The sequence below is a fragment of the Tympanuchus pallidicinctus genome, unplaced genomic scaffold (assembly GCF_026119805.1).
Source record: "Tympanuchus pallidicinctus isolate F22 unplaced genomic scaffold, pur_lepc_1.0 scaffold22, whole genome shotgun sequence".
Classification (NCBI taxonomy): Eukaryota; Metazoa; Chordata; class Aves; order Galliformes; family Phasianidae; genus Tympanuchus; species Tympanuchus pallidicinctus.
The window spans coordinates 8,575,779-8,601,771 of record NW_026294739.1 but is presented as its reverse complement, the minus strand read 5'-3'; the positions used below and the strand labels follow the sequence as shown (position 1 = coordinate 8,601,771).

Below are 25,993 nucleotides of genomic sequence, written 5' to 3'. Positions count from 1 at the left end.
TAGTACCAAGGGGAAAAAAGGCCCCAAACCACCCAACAGATCTTTTAACACCAGCATTTGTGAACGCCTCATATTGTGAAACATACTGGACTACTATTTTATCCGTGAGCAAACCGTTAGACACTGCATTTGTTACAATGCTCTCAGTAGTGATGTTTATGTCAGTGCATGAATGTTTCATAAGATCAATCGTTGCAATTCTCAGTTCTTTTTTTAATTGCTATGTTACACCTGGGGTAAATAAACAGAAAATAATCAGTAAGTTAAGACTGATCAGTCTTAAGATATGAATGTCTTCCTTCTGACATATGAAGAGCAATACAGTCATGACTGTAAATCCTGCAAATTGCTGCACCGTACAGCATCAAAACAGCACTGTTTTGTTGTTTTTTTTAAATCATCATTAAAACATTTCAACTTAAAAAAAAAAAAATAAAATACTTTCCATCATGCCACTGTCCATGAAATACCAAGGAGTCTCATGAAGCTGTGAATTTTTCTATGCAGCATCTGTGGTCAGGTTTTACTTCAGAAACCAGATACCATTTGCAAATTAAGACGAGTTCTGGCAGAGCACCCCAGTATCCGCTCAATTCATTAAATACAAGGAGCTCCAATAACCACTAGAAACGGAACAAGATTTTATAACAAGGATGCAAAACGCTCCTCTATCTGCTGGCACCAAAATAAGGCGAGCAACGTATTCCGAAACCTTCATGAGAAGATATTTTTGAACATCAAACAACACGCTGATGAGTGAAGTTGTTTCAGTGAGTCTTAAAATAGGAACATAAATATATAACTGCATAGACCTAAATTACACCATTACCCAAAATAGTTCTGCCGCCTTTTTTAATTACAACAGAAATATTAATGAAGTAACAGCCTTACCTAACCAAAATATTTATAGGCCACCTTGTTCAGAAATGGTAATTAGGCCACAACCGCACAAGAGAACGCAATCTTTCCAACACATCAGCAAAAAACTTCCAGACTAAAGGGCTTTAACACTGCGTTCACAGTATTCCAGAAACAGCAGTAACAGCAGAGAGACAAAACAAAGGATACAGCCCAGAAATTAGAGCACTAAACTCCCAATACCATACTTCAAAATTAATTTTACTGTGAATAAGAACCGTCTTCTGTGTATAAGGAGAATAGTCTTACTGTGAGAATTTTCTTTGTTGCTGAAGTTTACAGTTACAGGAGCAGCAATAGAATAGAATGATATTTGTAATTGCAAATAGTCTAAATCTGTATTGCTCTCAGAGATAGGGTTTGGGTGGTCCTGCGTGGAGCTGCAGTTGGACTTGAGGATTCTTGTAGGTCCCTTCTGAATCAGGGTACTCTAGGATTCTGACACCTTAATACATCCACAAGGCTTAAGGATCACTAAATCTGCCTTATCTTTGCTTTCCTGTGACTGAGATTTGTGCAAGAAAGGAAGAACTTGTTGAGGAACTGCAAGGTTTATAGAAAGCATGATTACTGCAGGCGAATTATTTTCCCTGAACACGTGCCAATGGACGCTACGGTACTGGACGAGGAACAGCCACATCACCATTTCTAGACATTCAGAAGAACATTTATCTGTTGAATGATAGTGAATGTGAACCTCCAACCACACACACTGCAAACACAAAGCAACCAGACTACTCCACAAAGGAGCACACGGATTTCCCACAGACTCTGGAGCTGTTGATCAAGATGTGCAGCAGCTGCCTCTGGCAGCAAAGCCAAACCCAGCAGCCAGCTGGCAGTGCCAGGAGGCCATTTGGTGCGTGTTCACCTACACATTGATGTCAAAACAAGATCAGATCTAAGGACAATTTGAAACATGACATACTGTCAGTGTAATAATAAAAAGCCATAAAATGTCTGAAGTGCTCATTTTTTTCCTCTGCATTAAGTGTGGTATAAGGAAGAAAAATAAGACAATCACCACGCAGAGTTTTCATTCTACCTTTCGTACCTATCACAGAAATACTGCCTCCAACACTCAGTTCCTCCTCCTCTCTGAGGTAATGGCCTCAGTTTTAGGTAAGGCAGTAGGATTTTCAAGAACTTCCAAAAGCGTCAGGAAGATTGAATATCAAAGACAAAGTTGTTTTGTATGCTGCTGCACATTGACAACAGCAGGGAATGTTTGTGCTATTACTATATATGTATAATTATAGATACTTGTTGGTTTTTTTTAAATGCAAGGAACAGACTCTCAATAGAAAAAAATATGGAAGAGATGCAAACCAGTCTTAGGACTGTAAGGACACTGCCAGGATTTTGGCCAACAAGACAAAAGGAGATTTATACTTTCCACAAAACTACTAGAAAATACTTATTTATGTAGTCAGACATCAGGAAGAGATTGAGAGCATTTTTGAGACAGTCCCAAGAAACAAAGTGCAAGCTACACTCATTTGTAGAATTAATCCAGAGACAATAAATAATAAAATAGTAAATTAATGGGAAATTCCAAGATTAGGATTATCCATAGATCTTAGTTTGGAGAAGCTTTTAGTGGTTAACTAGGTTTGTTCATGTTCAAGAAATTTAATATTTAAAATCATGTTTGGAAAAAAAAAAACTGTTTTTCTTCTAGTGCATTTCTGCACGCCTAACAAAGACACAACAAAGAAACTCTAAACAATATCCATCTCCCAGAGCCAAGACCAAGAATCCCAGGCAGATGGATGGAAGCACCAGTGACAACCGAAGCCACTCTGCAGCAACTCCCTCTTTCTCCAGAGTGGAAGAAAGCACTTTTATGTAGCCCCACACAGCTTCTTCTAATTACATCCACAGCTGTTCAGCAGAAGGGCCTGTTCTCCAGCAAGGTGACCCTGCCAAACCCACTGTGGAAGGAACATTTCTTCCTCTATGAAAACGTTACTAAGGGAAAAAAAGACCAGAGACCACTGAAGTCAATAAAAAAGCTCCCATTTGTATCACTGAGTCTTGGATCAAAACGCCAAGAACAGACCATCTCCATATGTAGATCCAGCTTTTGTAGCAGAAGTAGCATGAATGTAAGGAAAACATTTCCATCCACAAAGGTTTAACTATTTATTTATTAAAATGTTTTCTTGCTGTTTTCCTTGTCAGTCAAATCTCATGTGAAGGAAAGGGTCCAAAAGAAAGCTGTACTGGTGGTACCTTCAAAAACATTCTCATATACTTAAGAAGTACAGAAAAAAAGCAGTATTCTGTGCATTTTTTAAGGTGCAGATTTACATCGATACTTTGTGTCAGCAGTAATGTCTGTATTTTAAGTGCAAAGATAACAGTTACTGAGACTTCTGTATGATCAACCCCTTGGTAGCAGAACCTGGGAACTGCCCTGTCACTGTCAACTTGTTGCCTAAAGACCAAAGGAACTCAGCCACACGAGGCAGCCTTTCCAAAAATAACCAGCTACACTACCAAGGTTTGATGGAAGGAACAAAGGATGAGCTGCACCACGAGTGTCGTCATCCCCAGGTGTCAAATACTGCAATTAGTAACCTTAACACAGCACTGCATCCAGTCTAATTAGAGAGAAGCAAGCAAAACCCGTTTCCTGGAAACCTGCCCCAGCAGAGCACTGATGGTCAGGAACACAGACCACAGGTGCAGTTGCAGGAAGCTGTTGAGATCTGTGTTAGAAGCAGCGTTACTCGGGAGAACTTTCTGCCCAGAACACATTGCTGGGCACATAAGATCAAATAACACCTAAAGAAAAAAAAAGTTGGACTTAAAGAATCAAGACACCAATCTTAGCACGGGTATTTTGAAACGTATTTCAGTCTGGTATCATGAACTGCACATATGAGCATAGAATTCATTTTAAGACATTTCTACAGAAAGCCATCCGTCAAATACAATGACTAGCATTCCTACAGTAGCAAATGGGGAAGACAGCTCTGAAGAAAGATGGAATTATACATTTGTTTCATAATTCTTGCAATCTTCAACGGATTTAGCACATTCCATAGGGTACTATTAAAATGCCCCATCTCAATACAAGGAAACAGAAATAGGAACTCTAAAATGAAATTCAGAGAACTGGCAAGCCTACATACTTCATAACCATGCAGCAGATGTACCTATGGTAGCCTATGCTAGGCCACAAACTCCTCCTTAATTTAAATCAGAATAAAAGAAACGCACAACTAGAAATGTGCTTTGTAACATAGAGGACTATCTACATATGCATACTTTAACCACAGAATGCAAAGACCATCACCTACATGTTTAAAAACTTCAGAGGAAAATTCCTTTGTGCAGAGACACGAGTTTGCAAGGGATTCTTAACATTCTTGAGACTGAAAACCACAAACTTGGAAGTTCAGCTCACAAAAACAACCCAGCGCCCACCACCACAAGAATGCAAACCCACATCCCACACCAATCAAGATATTCTTGCAAGCAGAATACGAAGGAAACAACAGAGAAGAGATAGGGCATACTGGGGTTACATTAAAGACAGCTGTTAATATGAGGATAAAACCAGAACGGAAAGCCATGTATTCTACCTCCACAGTAAAACCATACAGCTCAGTTACAGGGCAAGCAGAAATGCAGTACCTTCATGCTGGGCTTAGATAACTCATGCATGGTGGGATTATATTAAAAATTACAGGGATTGAACTTGATGCACACCTCGATACAAATAAGTTTGCAGTTGTGGACAATAAGTGATAGCAGGACATTCTGGACGATGCCACAGATGGCTTTACTAGCCTGGCAGGATACTAACACAGCAATTTAATAGAACACCTCTACATTCCAAGTCTAAAGATACATTCTGTGGCCTAAAACCCCTTGTAAATGCATTTGTCCAACAACAATAACAAAAAATTACCACTGTCCTTTGTTCAGCCAAGCTACAGAGCAACTATGATGGTTTAAATGTCACAGATGATGAATCAGAGAAGAGTACCCTGAACTTTGGTTCTGGGACCTGTGTTTACATCCACTTACGTGTCTGCTTCACATTATTTCATGTAATTTTTAGTCACATTAGGAACCTGTTTCATCATCCATATAATTGCAGGCTACAGCGAACGCCACGCAAGCGTCTTCTGTTGCAAAGACAGCACTCACTGAAGCTGATTACTTTTCATACTGACAAGGAAGAGTATTCTATTTGCTCATTAGCACAAAAAAAACTCATCTCACCCCTTCTGCCACTCTAGTGCAGGTATGATCAATTACATACCCTCTGTTACTTTATTTTGGAAATATGACCTGTGTCTGTAGGTAAGATGACTTGTTTTACTTGTAAGTAACTTGTTTTATGAAATATTCAAAATTGAGCTCTCAAATATTTTCCAAACTGAAACAGCAAGTAGGGAAAAGCGAGGCAAAGCTAAAACACTACTCAAAACCCCTGGAAACAACATCTGTAGAAACGTCACTGCAAACACCACACAATATGATACATTTTCCCACTTATCTGGGTGCTCCAAAAGCTCTAACCAGCACTGAAAACAAACATGGCCACAGACATCAGAAGTGCTGCTCTCTCAAACTGTAGTTAAGCCTGGGACTTGGCACACCAGCTTTCCAGCAGTGAGGCATGCTTAGCTAGAGATGCTATTTTAATTCTCTCTCAGCTTTCATAGCACATCCTCCAAATAAGAATACATTTCCTCTTATCTTCGTCCAAATGCTGCATGGAACTCCAAAACACGAACAGAAATAACACTCACCTACAGGAACAGAAGCAAAGGCTACAGAAGAAAGGTGCAGGTGTTCCACACTGATGTATGAAAGACTGAGATGCAAACTGTCCAATAATTTTTATTATCCATTTTGTCCTTTTTATAAACTGATTTCACTCTGTGTAAATATCATCACTTTCTTTTATTGTAATATCAGCTCCTATGTGCAAATCCCTTCCACAGTGAGCTCAGAATTTGACATTTTCAGATACTTGAGACTCTGATAAAAACTTACAGCCTTTCCTTCTACAGTGTGACTTCAGGCTTCGAAATGAGAGTCAATTGTTTTAAGGCAGCATCCAAACCACCCTTCACCCCAAGTCACAACACAACCACTATGTGCCTATGCTCAAACAACTCAGCAGCCACAGGCACTCAGCTGTTACAGACCAAAGGACCTGTAAGAGCAGGACTCTGTACACTGACTGCTTGGAAAAATAAGCAAAAAAAAAAAGATCTGGTGTATTTCCTTGATATTTTAAAAAACCAAACGACCACAAACATGTCTCATTCTTGCAGCGTAACACATCGCATAACACCCATCTTGAAAGTTTCTAAAAGATTTTTCTCAATCAGTTAAAAAAATGTTGTAAAACATCATCTAAAACATCAGGAAAAAGTGTCCCTTCCAAAAAAGCTTAATTTAGGCATATTCCTTCCCAAAAACTCATATTTATGTAGGGCAAAATACTGATATTATTTGCTGTTTTATTTTTAAAATTCCTAAGACAACATAATGATATCAAACAGATCAACTTGTGCTGACAGAACAGATGAACCAGATGCTATTTTATTCATTTCCTTGAAAGCTAAATCCTTCACCAAGTACCAAGATTTTCAGTGCAGTGTGATTTTAAGGGAACTGTTCAGATTAGTGTAATTTCTAACTGTATCACAGGGACAATTTTGCTGCAGAAATCAGAGTGGGTTTTCCTGTTGTTTCAAGTTGCTGGCCTCACAGTACTTCAGGGCAGTTAGGAGCAAATTCCATGAGAGAACAAAGGTGAGCACACAAAAGCAAAGACAACTAGAAAAAAAAATACTTTATTACTACTTTTCCTCAAAGACTGAACTTCTGCCTCCAAGCTGACTTCCCACAACTGATGCAACAAAACAAAAAGCCATCTTTACTTACAAATAGAAGTTAATCAAATTTTCAAGCTGAAAAAGCCTTCTCAGACCACAACATTACCTTGTCTGCTGCCTTGTTGAAAACACTGCAGATAACACAGCGATATTCTTCATAACAAATAGGATGACAGCAGTTGCGAGTTAGTGATGATGATTTGTGAAGGTATTCATTTCCCTATTTTGCCTGAAATTTCTAATAGCCATAAAGAAGTTTTTTTTATGAGCACAACTGACGTAAATTTTACACACGCTGCTCCAATAACATACTGCTAGCCTACTGGGCATATTTCCTTCACGTCTGTTTTCACAAGCTGAGAAGTATATCCCAAGGTGTTTTCTCTTTCCTTCTTGACTTCATTTGAATTATAAAAAAATATATATATATATCTCAATATATATTAATTCAACTGATAAATCGCAACTAAAACAAACAGCATTTTTATTCCTGAATTACTTCTCCCCCCTCTTTCAGCTAGCTCTCATATAAACTTTCTTCAGGGTGAAAGAGAACAACACAAGAAATTGCTACGCTACTCCTCCAATACATTATAAAACAAAATCAGCAGGAAGTTTAAACATCAGCAACATCATTGATCCTCTGTTATACTGCTTCATATTACAATTGAGAATGAGAGGTGGTTTGTTTGTCTTTGGCACAGCAACTTTGTTTACTTGAGGTTAGTCATAAAAGCATTTCTTTTCCTGTAGTAGCAGCAATTAGCAGTAAGCAATTACTAACACATGCAGTTGCGTGAGAATGACACTGCATCCTCATGTTGCGGTCTCTGAAAATTCTACCTGGAAACATTTGGTCATTTCTGAAGGGATGTCCAAATCCTGAACATAAGGAATGAACAACACAGCCTTCCTACTCCTCCCACCTCAACACAAACCATGATCTGAAAGATGACACGTAATGAAATTCTTACCTCTTTCATTCAGACTGTTTAGCACTGCCCTTTCAAGCTGTTCTTCTTCAGTGAGCCCGCCTGTATAGTCATGATAGTTCCTTGGTGTTCTGTATTGATCATCTGGATATCTGTAATACTCTGTAAAGTGAAAACAAAGAAAATAATTGGCTGTTACGCAGTGGGAGAGGGTGAAAGCAGATGTTATCTTTACATCGTCTTTCTTCCACAAATCAGTTTAATTTGGAAAAGAAAAAATATGACTAGGAGTCAGGAGAACCGGGGTGAGAAAAACAGTAACAGTGAAGATACAGCAAGGATCTCCAGCTTTGCATTTGTTACGAATGTCATGGCATTGCCATGATTTCATGTTTCAAATAAATGGAAATAGCTTTCATCAGCTCCCCCCCAGCATGTAAATGCCAGTACCAGGCCTTCAACCACCCAACAGCAACAAGACAACCACGTGGGCTTCAGGCTTTTCCATGTACGCCTCACCTCAGCCCACAAACAACGCGTCATCCTAAGCGCAAGTCACGTTTGAACCTAGAACATGACTAAAGAATTCTGCATTTCTGTACAATGCTGTACAGTGTACAACACTGTGCTATGCCTGCTCCAAAGAAAGCCAACACAGCCTGCAGATCTCATCTGCAACAACTGCATTTTCCTGTACCAGACATTTCCGTGAACAAAGTCAGTCAAAAACAAGTGTGGAAAACCACCATCCATCCAAACGTGCAATTTAAAAAAGAAGAAAACAACCTGGCTGGAGAATGGAGTGAGACTTGATTTAGCAGAACCTAACCCTGCCTGAACACAGAAAACCCAACCTGAGAAAAACTCATAAGCAAAGTCCCAATTTGTTTTCTAAATGTTATATTTTCAGAATATAAAACTTTGGGTAATTTCAGTTCTCCCTCTTCCAGACAACCAGACATTAGATTTGGAAGAACCAAAGTACAGAAACACAAACAGTTTTACCCACGTGATTAGAGAAAGTACATGAGATTTTCAAAATGAAAGAAATAATGGAAATATTTCTGCATGAAACAAGTACAGCATGCCACCTCTTTTTATCTTCAGATCATTAGCATCAGTAATAATAGTCACACATTACCTCGCTAGTTACAGATTCCATGTGGAACTTCTGTAAGGAAGACTAACAAGCACAGACTATAAACTGAGATGTAATTGATTTCATACACATGCGCACATGGTTTTATATGAGCATACACACAATATTGGTGCACTCAAAAATGCAATCCTGCCCTTTTGAGAACAGACAACAGCTGACATTGGGATGAATTTTCATAAAAGCACAGCAAAGATTTGGTGTTGTCCTGCAATCTGAACTGCTGCCATTTCTCAATTATCTGCTACTCCTCTGCTTAGAAAATGATGAACATGTATTTTTAAATCCCTATAAATTAGTCATTTTTAACAAGCTTGAAAAGCCTCTCAGTCACAGTGGCGTTATTTAAGAGACAATTCTGCAGAAAAACATAAAACCAACTGCAGAATCTCTCAGCTGACACACACACATTTTGGATGCAATCTTTATGCATCCCCTTATTCCCCTCTACATTATGTTAATCTGAATGTCTTCTCAGCTACAAATTTATTTTCTAGAGGCTTCAAAACTGCCTGCGCGAAGAGTATAAAAACCCTGGTTTTATCTGATAAAAGAAGGATGCTGCCTTTTAAGTTGACCGTAAAATATGGTAAATGTGATACTGTACATTGTCCTCGAGTTGTAAGTGCTGACAAAGCTGTAATCTTCTGTTTTACGATGAGAAACAATTCAGTAACATTGACATGTTCAAGGTGTTCCTATTAATCCCAATAAGTATCCTAATATTTTATTCATGAACTGTCTTTGGAGTAAACTTAATTCAGTCACCAATTACTGGGTTAAAATTACAGTTGAAATTTTTTTTTCCATCTAAAGCTGTTTCTTTGTACTGCTGCATAAATCCATTCTGATTATCTATTTTTTATTTTAATTAATAAAGTCAGGCAGCAATAACTCAGCAATACCAAAAAAATAAGAAGTTCAGGTAAGGTTGTACTGTATGTACATAGTGAACCTGCAACACTACAGAGAGTTTTCCTAATTCACAAATGGTCAAATGTATTACTATATCATACAACAAGCAAATTGTGAATTCCTCCTTGAAAACTCATGCAAGTAGGATGAAAGATAACTATGAAAAATATACATAAGGAAAAAAATGTATATGTATCAGAAATATGTATATTTTACAATTACAATTCAGTTTACAGAAAAGAATTTACTAAAAGAAAAATTGTTATGTCTAAAGCCAAGCTTGGAAGACAGGATAATTCATGTTAACCTCACTCCTTTAGCTCCCTTCCATGACCACCAGCACCACCTGTTACTCTGGGAACTGCTCAAGCCATACAACAAGAAGCAGACTTCCTTTTTGCCAGTGCCCTACAACTTCTTCCCAGGTGCTATGTAGTCCCCTGTATCATTCTACACTACATGAAGTGCTGTTGCTGGTTAGGAAGAGCTGGAAAAGACGTGCAGGACAGTTCAGGATCTGCTCCACAAAGGTTGTCTTTAACACCCACCCCCATCCTGAACACCTGGTGTCTGTACAATGGCTGCAACAGATTAGAGAATTTAAATATCAAGTGCAAGTTCTTATCTTCATTAGCAAATTAAATTGCCTTTTCCAATATAAACCATTTGATTTTCCACACATGCTGCTATGCTGGTATACTGAAGGAAGGTTTGGTTGTTATCAACACAGAACACAGAGTAATGCAGATAAACAGAAACTATACCTAGGTGAACATCTGAGCTGGCCTGAGAATGCAGCTGGAAGCAGGCAGCTCACGCACCATACATCTCCTATTTTAAGGAGTATGTATGTAATTCTATGTAGGAGTTCTGTATGTAATTCAACACCTTATTTTATTGAGCAATTCATTTTATTTTTATTGGTCTTTGGGTCAAACATTATATCTTTAATTTGAGAACTGGATTAATAAAATCCTGGGTAAATACACTTCTAAGTTACAACTGCCCTTGCCGTTCTTTGTAAGGAAAATACACTGGGATATTTGGTTAGGAATTACAAATCAAATACTTTTGAAATACTCAAGGGCAAAATTTTCCATTTGGTCAGCTCTTCTGCATGTTTTCTATTACAAGCAAAAATTACACTCCTATTTGTAAAACCAAAATAAGTTTTTAGGTAAGTGGATGAGAATGTTTACCTGAATAACCCGAGTAGTAGTTCCTTGGCCTATCAGGGTCTGTGAATGAAGAAAGGCCACCTAGAAAGAAAGAATAACACATACACAATTAGAATAAAGTCTTAAGTTACCCTATTAGGAAACAGACAAGTACTGTGACAACCAAGCCTAGCACATGGTTGCAACAGGTCTCAGACTTCTAAGTAAAACCCTGAAGTTTAAAGGCGTGCTCACATAACAGCACAACTGCATTTAAAAATAGACGTTAGATTAAAAACACACTGAAAGTTACCACCTCTTAAAACTGTTTCCACAGTACAAAAACCTGTGTCAATTCAGCATCACAAAGCTCAAGGAATCTTGTAACACTTTCTCAAGCATCCCTCAGCTTTTTCTAAACTCAAAAATTTCCACATGAACCAATACAAGCAACAGAAACCCAACACAGAAATATTCTGTGTTCTGGCATATTTCTATTGCTTCACACTCCATTTAGAATGACATTTTGGTTGACATCTTACATGGAACATTTTACCTCAAATACATAGCTTTAAAAGAATGGTACAAATGTATTACTTGCAGCAAAAACATTACACCTGAAACACACCTTTAATATGGATAAGAACAAGTAAAACAAGGTGAGCTTTTCTTCTGCTCTTCTTCACTCTATTTTTAGTTCCCTAGAAATCCCCTGGAACTGCACAAACATCTGCAATTGTATGCAAGATGCACTAATTTTTCAGAGCACCAATGTCTCATGCAGATTTTACAAACCTGCACACGCTTTCATGATCTTTTTCAGAGGACCCATTGTGTACATCAGTCCAACAAGAATCCCTGCCAGATGACCAGCAAAAGAAGTCCTATGAGGAAAAAAAAAAAATCTCATGAGCAATAGAAAGGTAGACTTCTTGGGTAGGAAACCTGAAGTGGAAATATCGTAATCCACAAAGTCCTTATGTAACCAAGCATAGAAAAGTGACAAGGGTAATGCAAACACCTATTAATTTCTGCTCTGACTTGGTCAATCTGTTTTCTAATATTAGTGGTAATTACTCTATTAAACCCAGATGTGCAGTTTACAGAATTCCAACTTACAGAACTCCTTACCAAAATTAATTTCCTCATTTTGTGATTTCTAAAAAAACATTGTACATGATCCAACTGAACTGAGCGACGTATCAATTCGAACTGAAGTGCAGTGTTTTCTTTCTTTCCTCATAAAATCCTAACACTGTTGTGTATACACTCACAAGTATGCAACGTATCTTGAAGAAGCCGGAAGCTAACAGGAGAGATCACTTCAATTGCTTGAAGGGGGGGTGCACTAGATGGCCTCTAAGGGTCCCTCCCAACTGATATTATTCTACAAACCCTAAATGCAGACCTGTTCCAACATATTTGTACCACAGTGCATTCAAAATTAAAAGAACAGTAAGTAAAAAACTGAAATCCATATTATTTTCTAAACATGCCTATTTACTTTAAAAATACATTCACTGCCCATTTGTACATAGAATGAAAAGACTGAAGTCTTCAACACAGAAGCATTATATATGGGGTAAATCCAGAGATTTGCTCCAAGTATCTCCATGAATATTGTGTCTCAGCACTCAGAAGTTCAGTGAAAGAGTTTAAATAGGCTCTCCTCTGAATCTGCAGAAGCTAATACACCCAATAATTAAGATTCTCTATACTCAAGTAGGTAGGAACAGCAAAAGCAGAAAATGGTCACAAAGAAATACCACAAATTAACCAAGTTTCACCTTTGTCGAGGAAGCAAAAGGCCTCCCCAGAAAGAGAAACTGCAGGTGGCATGTTGTAGGAACACAGCGCTGCCTCACAGCATTTCTCAAAGAAGGTTTAAAACCCTGGGCAGTATGAACTACACTAAGCAGATATACAACTGGATAGAAAACCTGGCTTAGTGCTTATCAATGATTTGTTACCAAACCAAGGAGGTGAATTGAATGGATTTCCACATTTTCTGTACCAAATATTACTCGCTAATAACAACAAGCTGAGAGAGGATGTAGGAGTCACAAGAGATAGAGCTATAATTTAAAGCAACCTTGGCACAGTGACAAAAAAAGTAGGATAGGATACAGTAAAGACAAGGAGGGAGTTCTGAATGTACCACAGAAATCAGCGCCTATATAAACTGGAAGGGACAGGCCAGTAGGAGAGCTTTGGGACAGAGCCCGGCACGCGCAGCGAGTCAGATGGTAAAACACAGATCCATGGAAGACAAGTATTCCACTGGAAATACATGAAGCACTGCCTGGAAGTAAAACAAAGTCACCTTTCACTCTACTCAGATGGAAATTCAGTTTCTGGAGACTGAGCAGAAAGAACAAGAGGAAACAAAACACTAACAGGAAACAAATGCAGCAGCCATAGACACAATCAAAGGGAAAAAAAGCACTTACCTCTAGAAGGCCTCAGGTAGACTGGGATCTCCAGCAAGATCTCTTTATCTCCACTACCAACCCTTCAATGAGGTCTGGGAGGAGTGGCTCCTGGCTCCTCCCCTTCCAATCACTCAGGTACATTGCGTGCACCTGAGCTCCCCTGGTTTGCCCTGCCTGCCCACCAGGTGCTCAATCACTGCTTCAAGCTGCAGCTCAGCACTCCCACTACAAGTAGATTGCCTTTTTAAGAAATTTGCACAATATATTTCTTCTTTCTACAAGTTCTATCTCCTGACATTGAAATTAATGACAAAACTGAAACTGTTTTCACGAGGCAGAGCTATATGCACATGGAATTAAATGCCATTTTGGCTGAAAGGCACAAATGCAATTTATTACAAGCACAAAAGTTGTAGGAAGGTCTTCTCCAAACACACTCCCTTCACTTGTATTATAAATTCCACTGTTCTCATATCAAATTCAGAAAATTGAGGGTACTCCTATTTTGTACTTTTTGAATAAAGAATATAAGTTTGGATATTTTATATATATATATATATATATATAGGATTAGATATATATATATTATCAGCCATAAAGCAACCTCTCCTGTCATATGATTCCAAAAGAGTATTTTTACATTGCTCCCAAGAATATGGGAATCCTGTTGACTTCAATGTCTATTTCTATAAGTTGACTTATTATGCTGTTAGACAAAAACATTCTCCTGATTGCAGGAACAAGATAAACCATTGCCTTTTCTCCTGCTTGTTCAGAAAAACTGACAGATCTATTGTGTGTTACAACTTCACTTTGTATAAATACAAACTGAAATTTGAATGGAAATAGAAATGGGGCTCTTGGCTTTTTAAAACACTTTTTTTTCCCTCTAAATGTCAACAAGCTTTATCAATATTAACTAATGTTCTCTTTGATACAAAGAAATTCAAATGAAGCCTCATTTAATTTTTGTTAGAAAATGTAGATCTCCCCAGAGATATTATTTAAACCACTTCATACTAACGATGATTATGCAATATGTCTAAATGCCATTTCCTGAAGAAACGTGCCATCAAGTTGATGCGCACTTTACTCAAGAAAAATCTTCCAAACAGAATTAATTATACTTCTTCATTTGGCTGTGTAGATTCCATGAAAATCGGTGTCATTAAAATGAAAACCATATGACAACATTTACTCGTCAGCTACCCAGTTCTGACACAACGCTTACAAGCCTCTCACAATATTATCCTTTAACATGAATACTGTCCCAGTATTCTTATGCACAATCCAAGTAATCTCCTCACTGCTGGCACATTTATCCTGACTAGTTTCCACTCTGTGGCATCACTCACCTGACAGAGCACACGAAAGAACAAGGAAGCCTGTATCACTTCACTTCTATAGTTTCCTCCTAACAGCAAACCTGAAAGACTGGTTGGAATTATCATTCATGCACAGAACAAAGCCACTTATTTAGCAAAGGTATGTCCTTAGCTCAGCCACTGCTGCAGTCTTCTGTGACAAGAACTTATTTTCATCCATCTCCTACTCTGATGCTACACTACATTCAGGTATACATTCACTCAACAAAGAAGTAATAGAAATACTACAAAAATCCAGACCAACTTTATTTTGAAAAAAAAATAATGGGTATTTTCAGATAATGTGATGAACCTTATTATTTATAGTAACAATTTATTTCAAAAGTAACTCAAGCATGTAGTCACGTGCACATGAATTTATAGCCTCTGCTTCAAAATTTAATCTTGCTGTAGTGATTTAACCCAGCAGATGGCTCAGCACCTTACAGGTGTTCACTCACTCCTCCCCTTCCCAGTGGGATGGGGAAGAGAAGCAGGGAAAACAATGAAGTAGAACTCATGAGCTGAGATAAAACTATTTAGTATGGCAGAGAAAAGGAAAAGGAAAGTAGTTATGACTATATATGTACAGCTGAAAGCATACAACATGCACAAGTAGTTGCTCACCATCCCCCGGCTGATGCCCAGCTAAACCCCTGAGCAGCTGAAGAGAGTGAGAGATGAACTCTCATCCTCCTTCAAAACTCCTTCTGCCTGATGCCATACGGTATGGAATATCCCTTTGGCCAGCTCAAGTCAGCTGTCTTAATTCCGTTCCCCCCCAGCTCCTTGGGCCCTTTGCTGCGAATGGCCTTGGCTTAGCAGGCAACTAGAAACGTGACTGCGTGAGCTGCACGTTTTTCTCCTAGAACCAAAAACAGAGCATCATACCAGACACTGAAGAAAACGATTTTATGTCAAATGAAAACTAAGACACTTGCTTAGAAAGAAAGGCACACAGTCTACCAGTGCTAATGAAACCACCTGAATGCAAATTAGATCAAATTAACTCATTGAATAAGTAAAAGTCAACTTGTTTTACACACATGTGCAGGACAACAGCACTTCATCTTTGACTGGAAACTGGAAATTTGTAACTAACTATGTAACACAGAGGAAAGTAAAAGACGATTAACAAAACAAGCTGTTAGAGCATGGTTTTCACCACGCAGTGTCATCCCTGACAAATTGCTTGTGCTTTTTTGGGTGCGTGCGCGGTTTTGTTTGTTTCTCCTCCATGCCCTCTTGCTCCTGAGGAACATTCTCATCAGTAACACAGATCATCAGTAAAATCGATCAATAGCCAGCAATGACTCAGTGATATCATTAAGCATTAAACACATCCACAATTAAAAAAGCAAACTAGATAAGAGAACAGGCACATAAGAAAAGATCTCTCGTCGGGAAAAATAATAGAACAAAGCAGAATATTTGTAGTCATGCTAGAGGCTGCACCAGAATTAAAACAGAGAGGTGAAAGTGGAAGAAAAAAATTAAAATTTCAAACAAAATTTGCCAAAATATATTCCAGTATTTTCAAGTATACAAAGGTTTTGTTTGTTTCCTTTTAATGAAGAGCTCAGCAATTGTATTATGTTGACCTCTTCTGACTGTGATTTGCTTCGAAGCTGTGTTCCTGCAGATCCTTGACCCCATGAGAAAGGAAGCAACTAATACTCATAGCTGATCCATTGTATGCTACCATTTTGTTTTCAGTTGTCAGCTATGAACGTGTATTACAGAGATCTGCATCTCTGTCACAGAATGTAGATTCACAGTTTTCATCAGGCTCTGTATTACTTCTCAGTACTTCATTGGTTATGGATGACCCTGTGATATATCATTCCACTAAAGGCTGCACAAACACATCTTGTGTCTGATGGGACAGAACCACTGCACCACTTACTGACCTCTTATTATTCAGAACAAGACGTCGCACCCTGATCTACAAAAGAACACCATCTAATCAGGCACCTCAAAAACACTAACATGCCTTGAGCATGCAGAAGAGGATGTAGCAGTACTGCCCTGAGAGCCAATTACTGTGGTTAATTTCAAGGCAGTTGCCAGTTACTAATTAAACATATTATGTTCTGAGACATTAATTTCTGTAGCCTGTTCCTTGCTTTCTGTGGCCTCTGTTAATATGTAAGTGCTGTGAAATTGTCTTAGGTATCAGAATTGAACATAATTAGGGGTTGTTTAGACAAGGCAGCAGCCTAAGCTTCTATGCAAATTACAGAGACATTTTTAACATTATTTCTATACCTCATATTTACTTTCTACCTCCAGAATACATCTGCAGTAACACAACTGGGAAAAAAATAAAAAACCCAACTGCATCCAACCACTAACCTCATGAATTCTTCTTCCACCAATTAGATATGTGATATGCTCATGGTTTCGCTTCAGATCGTTTCCACTGTTTTTTCCACTATTCTTCAACAGTAAAAAATGTTATTCAATGTATCAAGAAAAAACTAACTAATGCTAAAACAACATTTTGTTTATCAGAAGAACAAAATGAATACACCAAAACTTTTGAGTTTTAATACCATGGAAGTGATCTCTTAGCTGACAATTCAAATTGCATTTGAATTGAAAAACAGCTCCACTGTTCTTTTGTCTTTTAACTTGGGATTCCTTGTTTCAGTCAGTCAAGCAATAAATGATAAAGAAAGCAGTAAACTCTGCTTAAAATAAGTAATATCTGAATTTTCATTCTGGTCTAGGAAATGTTCTACCTGCCACATCATAGCATCTAATGATTAGTATGTCAGTCTTGTTCCTCTCTTTAATCTTTCTAAAAAGCAGCAAATTGTTCGTGAATTACAATTTGGCAGTTAGTAAATTTTGTGAGTTTCTTTCACACACATTTTCTAATACCATTGACACTTATAATTTATAAAACATTATGTAAGAGAACAGATGATTTGTAACTACAACTCCAGAAATTAACTGCAGACAAAGGAAAAATTGCACTGGCATAGATGAGCACAAAGGAAAACTAAGGGAGACAGTCAGCAAGACTGCAGGACAGTAAACTATGAATTTTATCCAGATAACCCTAGATTTAAAAAAAAAAAAAAAAAAAAAAAAAAGAGAGCAAGAGAAAAAGAGAAAAAGCAAATGAAAGAGTGGATGTCAGTTTAATGGTAAACTAGAGCAGTGACTAGAAGAAATTGACAGAAGGTATCAGAAGAAAAATAAAAAGCAGAGCAGCAGAGCGCTCTCCCAGGTTCAGCCATTTTGCACAAAATGAACATCCCTTCCCAGTGCCCACCAACTTCCTATCTTCATTCCAGAACTTTGCCATACTTTTGAGACACAATACTCCAGTTCTTCATTGTGAAAATGGTGTTAAGGAAAAAAGCCTCAGCACCAAACTGTAGCCCCAGCACACGGTTTGGGCACTACCTCACACTCCTCACACCTCATAGGCATTTCAAACTACTTCAGGTAACCCAAATCTCATCTACCAACTCTGAAGTACTACATGCACTTACCCTGGGGAAATGAAATGAATTGCCACCAGCTCCACCCAACAAGCATACTTGCTGGATATCTGCAATCCAAGGACGCTGCTAACTCTTCCTGGGTTGTAATGGTTGTTAAGAACTTTCAAAGCAAACAAGACTCCTGCAAACAAGAATAAATAACATTAGGAGAGAAGCACTTGTGTCCAGATAGCAAAGAAATTAATTATTGTTATGACTTAGCTGCTGAAATGACAGCTATTAAAACTGGAATATCACATCATGCAGTTTCACAGCATCACAAAGCAATATTCTTGCATGTCAGAACAACGGTTGGTTTTGGTTTTGTTGCTTTTTGGGGTTACTTTTCAGTCACTTAAGGACAGAAATTACATATTTGTGTAATGTAGCCAATTCAAAGCTTCGTTTTAAATACAACTATTTATTGTAGCTGTTCAAGTAAACAAAATACAACAATTTAAAAGGGGAGCTCTAGTTGTAATAATGGGCAAACTTAATTAACTCAAAATGTACAGTAAGCTGAGAAAAGCCATGACTGAAAACAAGACAAAGGCATGTGTGAAGGTCAGCAATATGCTCAAAAATTCTGAATTAATGGAAAAATCATCTTACATATACTCCAGAATCACCTGTTTCTGCAAAAAAAAAAAAAAAAAAAAGAAGAAGATAAACTGCCTTTAATCACAATAATTTATTTCTAATTGATTGCAACTGTTTTATCATGCAAATAAAAAGCCAATATGGCAGAATGAATTTGCATTATTTATCAGAACATTCAAGAAAGATTATGAAATTCTCAGGAGAAAATGCAATCACTTGAAAAAAAAATGGGAAAAGTGACATAAGTAAGTATGGAAAAGACAGTCAAGTTGGACAGGAACAAAGATATACTAAATTAAAAAACATGACAAAGGTTTCCCCTCTTCTAACACCATGGAGAACACAGGACAGCAAAACTTCTTTCTCTACCCAGCGGGTTTCTTTCACATACATTCTCTAATATGAGGTAGGTACTCTTATTTTAGGATAATACACACAAATGTTCCTTTGAACAGCCCATGCTTACATTTATTGCTGCTGACAGACCTTATTCAGAAACCATACATTTACTTGAGAGCAGAAATATTTGATAGCAGCACATCATTGAGGAGTTTTCTCTATCCAATCCTCCCTTGGCTCACCAGAATATTCTATGTACAGCTTCAATTTTTAATCATTATTTTTGAGGTCTAACTGCCTATTGGAAGGGCCTAGGCCTGCTGTACTGTCAGGTTCCTGCTATGAGAAAAAGGGCCTGGTCCATTTCATCCAGTTGCAAAATAAGGAAATAAATCCAGGCATCCTAAAACTCTTAAGAGATGAGAAATGAATGGGCCATAAATATGCATACAATCTGGCTCTTAAAGAAACAGTTATTGCCAGGAAAATACTCATTTCTTCTTTAACATCTGCTCCACATATATGACACTTGCTCTGACTGAAATTACATATGCTGAAGGTCATGTTGAGAATGCTGAAGGTTTAGGAAGATCAACTACAGACAGTAAGTCTGTCAGAGCTACTTTAATCTACTGCCTGGACAGAGCATGTGCACACAGGCTGCTGCTCACAAGAACTGGACACACAAGGAGCACATGCTTTAAATTTCAGAAATGATCACTTCAGTGACATAATGTACACAGACGCACCTGGATGTCCATCTGTCCATTTACTTCATTCAACAAACATTATATATTATCCATAGTTACTTATTTTTGCATTTAAAATGGACCAACTCACCCGAGAAGCCTACAGCACAACTCATTTCATACGAAGGATCATTCAGAATCTTCACAAGCACGAGTTCCAGCAGCACATACACAATTCCAGTCAGCACTGAGAATACTGCAATTATGTACGCAAACCACACACTTCCAAGTCTCCTTTCCAACATTATTCCCTTCCAAAGCATGGAAATCATGTTATAATATAAATGCCAGTCATCAACATGGTGGACAGGTGAAAGCAGTAAACGCTGCCAGTTCTGTCTGTAGAAAGCTTCCCTCACACTGATGCACGCCTCATGCAGCGGCCTCACGGGATTCAGGAAGAAAAAAACATTCAGCACGAGCACTGCGAGGGTAACAGAAGGAATGTTCTGAAGTCCAACCTGAGAAATCTGGTAAAGCAGCAAAAGCAGTCCAGCATTGACTCTTCCCTGCCTTCGTTGCATTATTGCTTCTTACTCAAAGAAATGTCAAGTTCACTCTACTTCTACTCTTGTTCAAATCCAACGCCATACACGTTCTGGAAACACTGAAAGAAAAAAACAACTGCATTGTAATACATGTACTATTGTGTTTTCAGACTAAGTGCTCTTTTAAATCAATAAGAAAAAAAAAAAAAACAAACAAACAGCAAATTCTTCAAGCAGAGCAATTGAAATGAGAAGAAAATTTTAATCTGGTCTAAGAAAAAAGAAAAATAGACATCTTCTCACTAATACCCTGATTCACTTACATTAAACTTCCAGGCAGAAAGCTCTTGAAAAAACAACAAAAGAAACCTGGACAGGAACTTGGTTCTCAGGCCTCTCAACTTTGCTACACGTATTGCTTTCAGGATTTTTTCCCTAACTTCTCCTCATACTCAGTGTAAATTGAGATTGGAAATTCCAAGTTACTGTTTCAACAAGTAAGACACACACCTAAGGGCTTCTACACAAAAGCTTTGAAAATGGCTCTTGCTTTTGTAGATTAAAATTAAAATTCTAGTTTCAAAGCTTGCAGTGGGGAAAATACTATAGGAGGAAAGCACACGTCAGAACAATACAAAAAAAAAAAGCCAACAAAACTGCATCAAAGTATTAATCTCTTCTCTGTTCTATTTACAACAGATAAATGTAGGGAGAAAAAAAAAAAAAGAAAAAAAAAAAGAAATAGAGTAGTAGATCTAGCTAGAAACAAGGTTACAATTGCAAGCACTCCAAACTTCTGCCGGTCCTTAGAGGCGAAGGCACCTGCACATGGAGAATGCAGCACAAAGTGACACAGAGATAGCAGAGTGGATACCTTCATCAAGATGCTCAAGATGCAAAGTTTTACGTTCCACGCAATACCTATCGGGATTCTAGACCCTGCATTTCTACAGACAGCTGCTCTCTGCAAGCAGTTTTCATTAGGTATTCAGAGTATCATTAATAAATTGATGGGACTGCACCAAAGTAAGCAAACACAAGGAAAAGTCAGGGAAATCACCTCTGAACTGCGTGATCCTGCATGAGCAAAAGAAACTACAAAACCTGCAGAGGGCTGAGCAGAAGAAAAGCCCACCTACAGCCCAGCCTCTCCTTAAACATCAGCAGAAGCAGCAGAAATCGCTATGGCAGTTCACACTTGACAATAAGTGGCATTGAACAATTGAGCAAATCAAATTTACGATGCTGTAATCTCTGGATTTCTTGTTAAATTGCATTTATGCTCAGCACGGCACTTGAGGAAGAACCTGCTTACATTCTCAAAGCAACTCCAATAGAACAGAACACAAATAAACTCATCTGCTACAAAGAAAGGAAATTCACTACATTCTTCCCATGGTCTAAGCTTGGTCTGAGGCAGAATGAAGCAGCAGCAGAAACCCACTGTTCCAGGCCCCTGAGTACAGAACTCAGCTGTGCTGGGACCTTTAAGAAACAAATCCTAATCCTCCTAACTTAACTACACAGCTAAGACCTCTTACAAAATGGTTGTTGTAAATGATAATCAAGTGTCAGCCTTTGTCTGGGTTTTTTTTTGTTTTGTTTTGTTTTTTAATGTCAAAATTATATTTCAAAGAAGTAACTGAAACTTCTGATTATCTAAGTAATGTCATCTTTCAAAACGTATCAGGTCACAATGTTGGTATCACCATCTCCAAATATTCTTACGTTCACGAGCCCAAAGCTCTGACTTTTCTTTTTTGCCACTGACACAGCTACATTTTTCCCCACCACAAAACAGCTGACAAAAACGATTAGAATTTAAAAGCCAACCCAATTTAAACACAGGCTACATGGAAACCCCAACTTCTTGCCACACCACATTGTTCAGATTGCCAAATAGTACATAGTCTCACTTTTTAAAGCTTTCGCTCTCTTCTGACAGCATTTATTTTCCAGTTTTCATACTTTTAACATATACGCACCCCGGAAAAACAACCGGCAGGCAGCACGTGTCAGCACCATAACCACGTGAGAGCGGGAAGGCTTCACACCACAACTGCAGTAATGCTAGGTACTGTAAATCCTTCCTATTATTGGGAGCAACCAGGAATGGGTGCCAAAAACACATTACGCATTTGATTATAATGGATAAATACATAAAGAAAGAAAACAAATTAGTTATTTAATTAGTTAATGTAATTCACTTGAAATATAGAGAGCTTTCAGCTGTTTGAACATTCTTTCTCAGCCTCTACTCTGCTCACTAGAAGCCCAACAAGGCTTAAAATAATGAAGCATTTATTCTTTTTCTTTTTTTTTCTTTTTTCCTTTTTTTAAACTATGCCACCCACTTCTAAATGTACAAATTTCCAGCAGGGACCTGAAGAGGACGTTTGTGTTGCTCCTCAGCTGCCACGTGTCTGCATTTTTGTCACCTACTCAAGAAAAAAGGTCTGAACTAAACGTTCTCAGAATCCATTGGTTCAGTACTAACCAAGTGCAAAGCACATAAGCTTTCATTTTTTACTGTGACAAACTCCCTGGCTGGCTTGACAGCCATAAAATATTATGAGTTCAGATTACTGAAAAGTCGTGCCAATAAGTAAATATTTTAGTAAATTGTAGTTCAAATGAAACATTACTGTCTTTTCCTACTACAGCTGTAGTTTGAAGTCGAAGATTCTCCTTAAACCCTCATTCCCCTCTAAACTTCTAGAAGTTCACTCTAAAATTGTGATTCATGTTGATGTGAAACAAAACCCAGCCCATTGCCCTGCTCCTCAACAGCTGCACTGCAAGGTAAGCCCAGATGTTACAAAAACACAAGAGAAATGCATCTCGTTTCCACTGAAGGTAAGCATAGCTGTCATCTACCTGCATGGCACATTCCCACTAGGAAGGTCTGTCAGCAACCTTCTCTCTAGCACTGTTTAGTTCTCCTCATGCCTCCCAAAAACCATTTGTACTGGGGGACCTTAGCACTACACAACACTCTGCTGACAGAAGAAACCCCAGGGTTAGCGATTCACTTTGTATTGGGAGTGTGATTTTGAAGTGAAACTCTCGGTTCTCTGAAGTGGCTACAAAGTGTTTTCTTCTCCTTTCAGATGAAACTAAAGTAAGAGAAGGAGAAGCACTCCAGAAGAAAAACCTGAGCATTTGGCCCACAGATCCAGACTAAAGCTAGGCCAAATTAAAAACACAAAACCAAAGCCACACCACTAGAAACACGTAAAGGATGAAAAGGGCAAACATCAAATCCTGAGCATAAACTGTTTCAGACCGCAAATAAAGCCCAGCAGACCCACACTATTCATCGATGAAGATTGAAACTCAGTACAAAGCTTTATATCCAAGCAAAGAACAGAACAGAAACTGTGGTTTAAAGGCAAAAGGAGTTCTACAAAGGAAGCATCAGCAAAATGCACTTACTATTGGCCTCAAACTTCAAAGGGGACCAAGGAAGGCAGAATAAACAAAACAAGAAAAAAAACATGCAAGAAAAAGCACAAACATCTTAAACATGGTGAACCGTCCTGCTTTTATTTAATAAGTATGCAGGGAAAAGGTCAGCTACAGCTACAACAAGCTTTGAAACACTAAATGCAATCACTGCATAAAACACTGTGTCTACCGTGAACTCATTCCACAGAATCACAGAATCACACAGAATCACAGAATCACCTGGGCTGGAAGGGACCTCAAGGATCATGTAGTTCCAACCCCCCTGCCTAGCAGGGCCACCAAACATACACATTCAGATCAGGTTGCCCAGGACCCCGTCCAACCTGGCCTTGAACACATCCAAGGACGGGGCATCCACAACCTCCCTGGGCAGCCCGTTCCAGGGCCTAACTACTCTCCTTGATCCTTCCATCCTGATCCTTCTGTCTGTACATTTGCTTTCATAGGCAGTCACTGTGGGAATAGATACTATGCTCTTGTGCCTCAAGACCAAGGCCTGATCTATGGTGAAAAGGATTTACTGGTAACGCATACATCAGTAAGATCCACTATTTCCTCCTCTGGAGACAAAGGTCAATCACTTCTTGTAGCGCAGTACAAATCAGCTCCCCAGATGGAACAACCTAATATTTCTATTACGTATTGCCTTTGTGTGGGTATATTTATACGTACAGAGAAGTGCATTTACACACACACGCTCTTTTCACGGGTGCAGATTATTCTAGTCAGGAAGAACACTTCAGGCTTACCATCAAAAAGAGCCGTTTTGGCTTATATAAATTCATGCAATAGAATTGTAGTGCACAGTTGTAGTGTAGAGCAAACAAAAGCAGAAACCTTCACAGATTTTAATGGAAGGCTACTTTTTAGTATCTCTCCTTAGAAATGACGTTCACTAGAAATTAATGAACTCAGTGTTTTCCTTCACTGGAAAAAAATCTGTTCCAAATTCACTCAGGAGCCACATGCTGCTGTAGGTTTCATCACTTAAAAATACTTAAAAGCAACACAGAGACCATTCTCTCTGTATTCCTAAATTTATATGCCATATGTGGTCAAAAAGATGAAGCATTTTTGATCAAGCAAGGAAGAAAAACAAATCAGCAGATAATCTTTGAAACATCAGCTCTTTTTAAACCTCTGTGAGAAGCCAGTCAGAACTACATACCAGCAAAATATCCTTCTGGGGGGCAACAATGGATATATTAAGCTCCTTCCCTGTTCTGTGGAACAAAGCAACACAAGTTGTGATAAATGTTTTTACTATCCTGTCTAGAAACTGGTAGTAAGTAACTACACTTCTAACAGCTAAGATACATCTAAACATTCACAAAGTACATAAGTGAAGTGAGCTTTAGTAAATATTGATAGTTGTGTGACTGGACTGCTGAAGGGACATCAGTTATAAACATATATATGTCTATAGCTCCAAATCAGAACAAAGTAGATTTCAGAATAGGCCCCAGCTTGATTCTTAATTTGACAGACGTTTAATTGCTTCCATTAAAATTGTACTGTTCGTACTTGACTGCAATTCTCAGACCATCCTAAAACTGCATCACCACAGCAGAGGATCATCCTCCCGCGCTTAGCTAAGAACTCCTCGGTGTAATTAAAGTGAAACAACCAGCATTTCCTCGCCTCCTCCAGATCCGTGAAACACGAGAGCCCTTCTGGGCTCAGCACTCCAGGCTGTAGTTACTTTTCTTAACCATCTTACTGCTGTAAGGAAAAAAAGCGGATGCAGTTCTGGCAAAAAGTAAAAAGACATTTCGTTATTCCTATCAATTCTGCCAAGATGAGCGCAGGAGCCGCATGCCGCCGATAGGCGCTATCAGGGCTGATACGGCCGCAGCGCTGCCCGAACAAAACCCCCATCAGGGCGGAACTCCGCGCGACGCTACAGAGTAAAATGCAGAGGCCGGAACTCGCTTCGCTGCCCCCCAACAGCGGGTGAGGCAGCGCGCAGCGGCCGCCCCGTCCGCAGGGGAACGCGCCGGGACGGAAGGGGAGCGGGGGGCACGTAACGCTGCCAACCACAGCCAGGCGGGGCGCAAACGCCGAGGTTCCTCAGGGCTGGAGAAGGAGGGAAAGCGAGAGGGCAGCTG

General features: G+C 38.7%; 1 protein-coding gene across 6 annotated transcripts in view; it reads right to left on the bottom strand.

The window, feature by feature from the left end:
* Window positions 1-25,993, bottom strand: part of RHBDD1 (rhomboid domain containing 1) — a 32,622-nt gene that overhangs the window by 4,070 nt on the left and 2,559 nt on the right. For 4 of the 6 annotated variants that reach the window (XM_052685352.1, XM_052685353.1, XM_052685355.1 and 1 more), the window contains 5 exons: window positions 20,021-20,536; window positions 18,251-18,383; window positions 11,744-11,832; window positions 10,991-11,050; window positions 7,763-7,882 (listed from right to left, as the gene is read on the bottom strand). In XM_052685352.1, coding sequence (XP_052541312.1) covers window positions 7,763-7,882; window positions 10,991-11,050; window positions 11,744-11,832; window positions 18,251-18,383; window positions 20,021-20,453 — 835 coding nt within the window. In that variant the 5' untranslated portion in view covers window positions 20,454-20,536. Of the gene's footprint in view, window positions 1-6,476; window positions 6,730-7,762; window positions 7,883-10,990; window positions 11,051-11,743; window positions 11,833-18,250; window positions 18,384-20,020; window positions 20,537-25,053; window positions 25,744-25,993 lie in introns of those variants that run through there. The other 2 variants (XM_052685354.1, XM_052685356.1) reach the window with 2 other exon arrangements.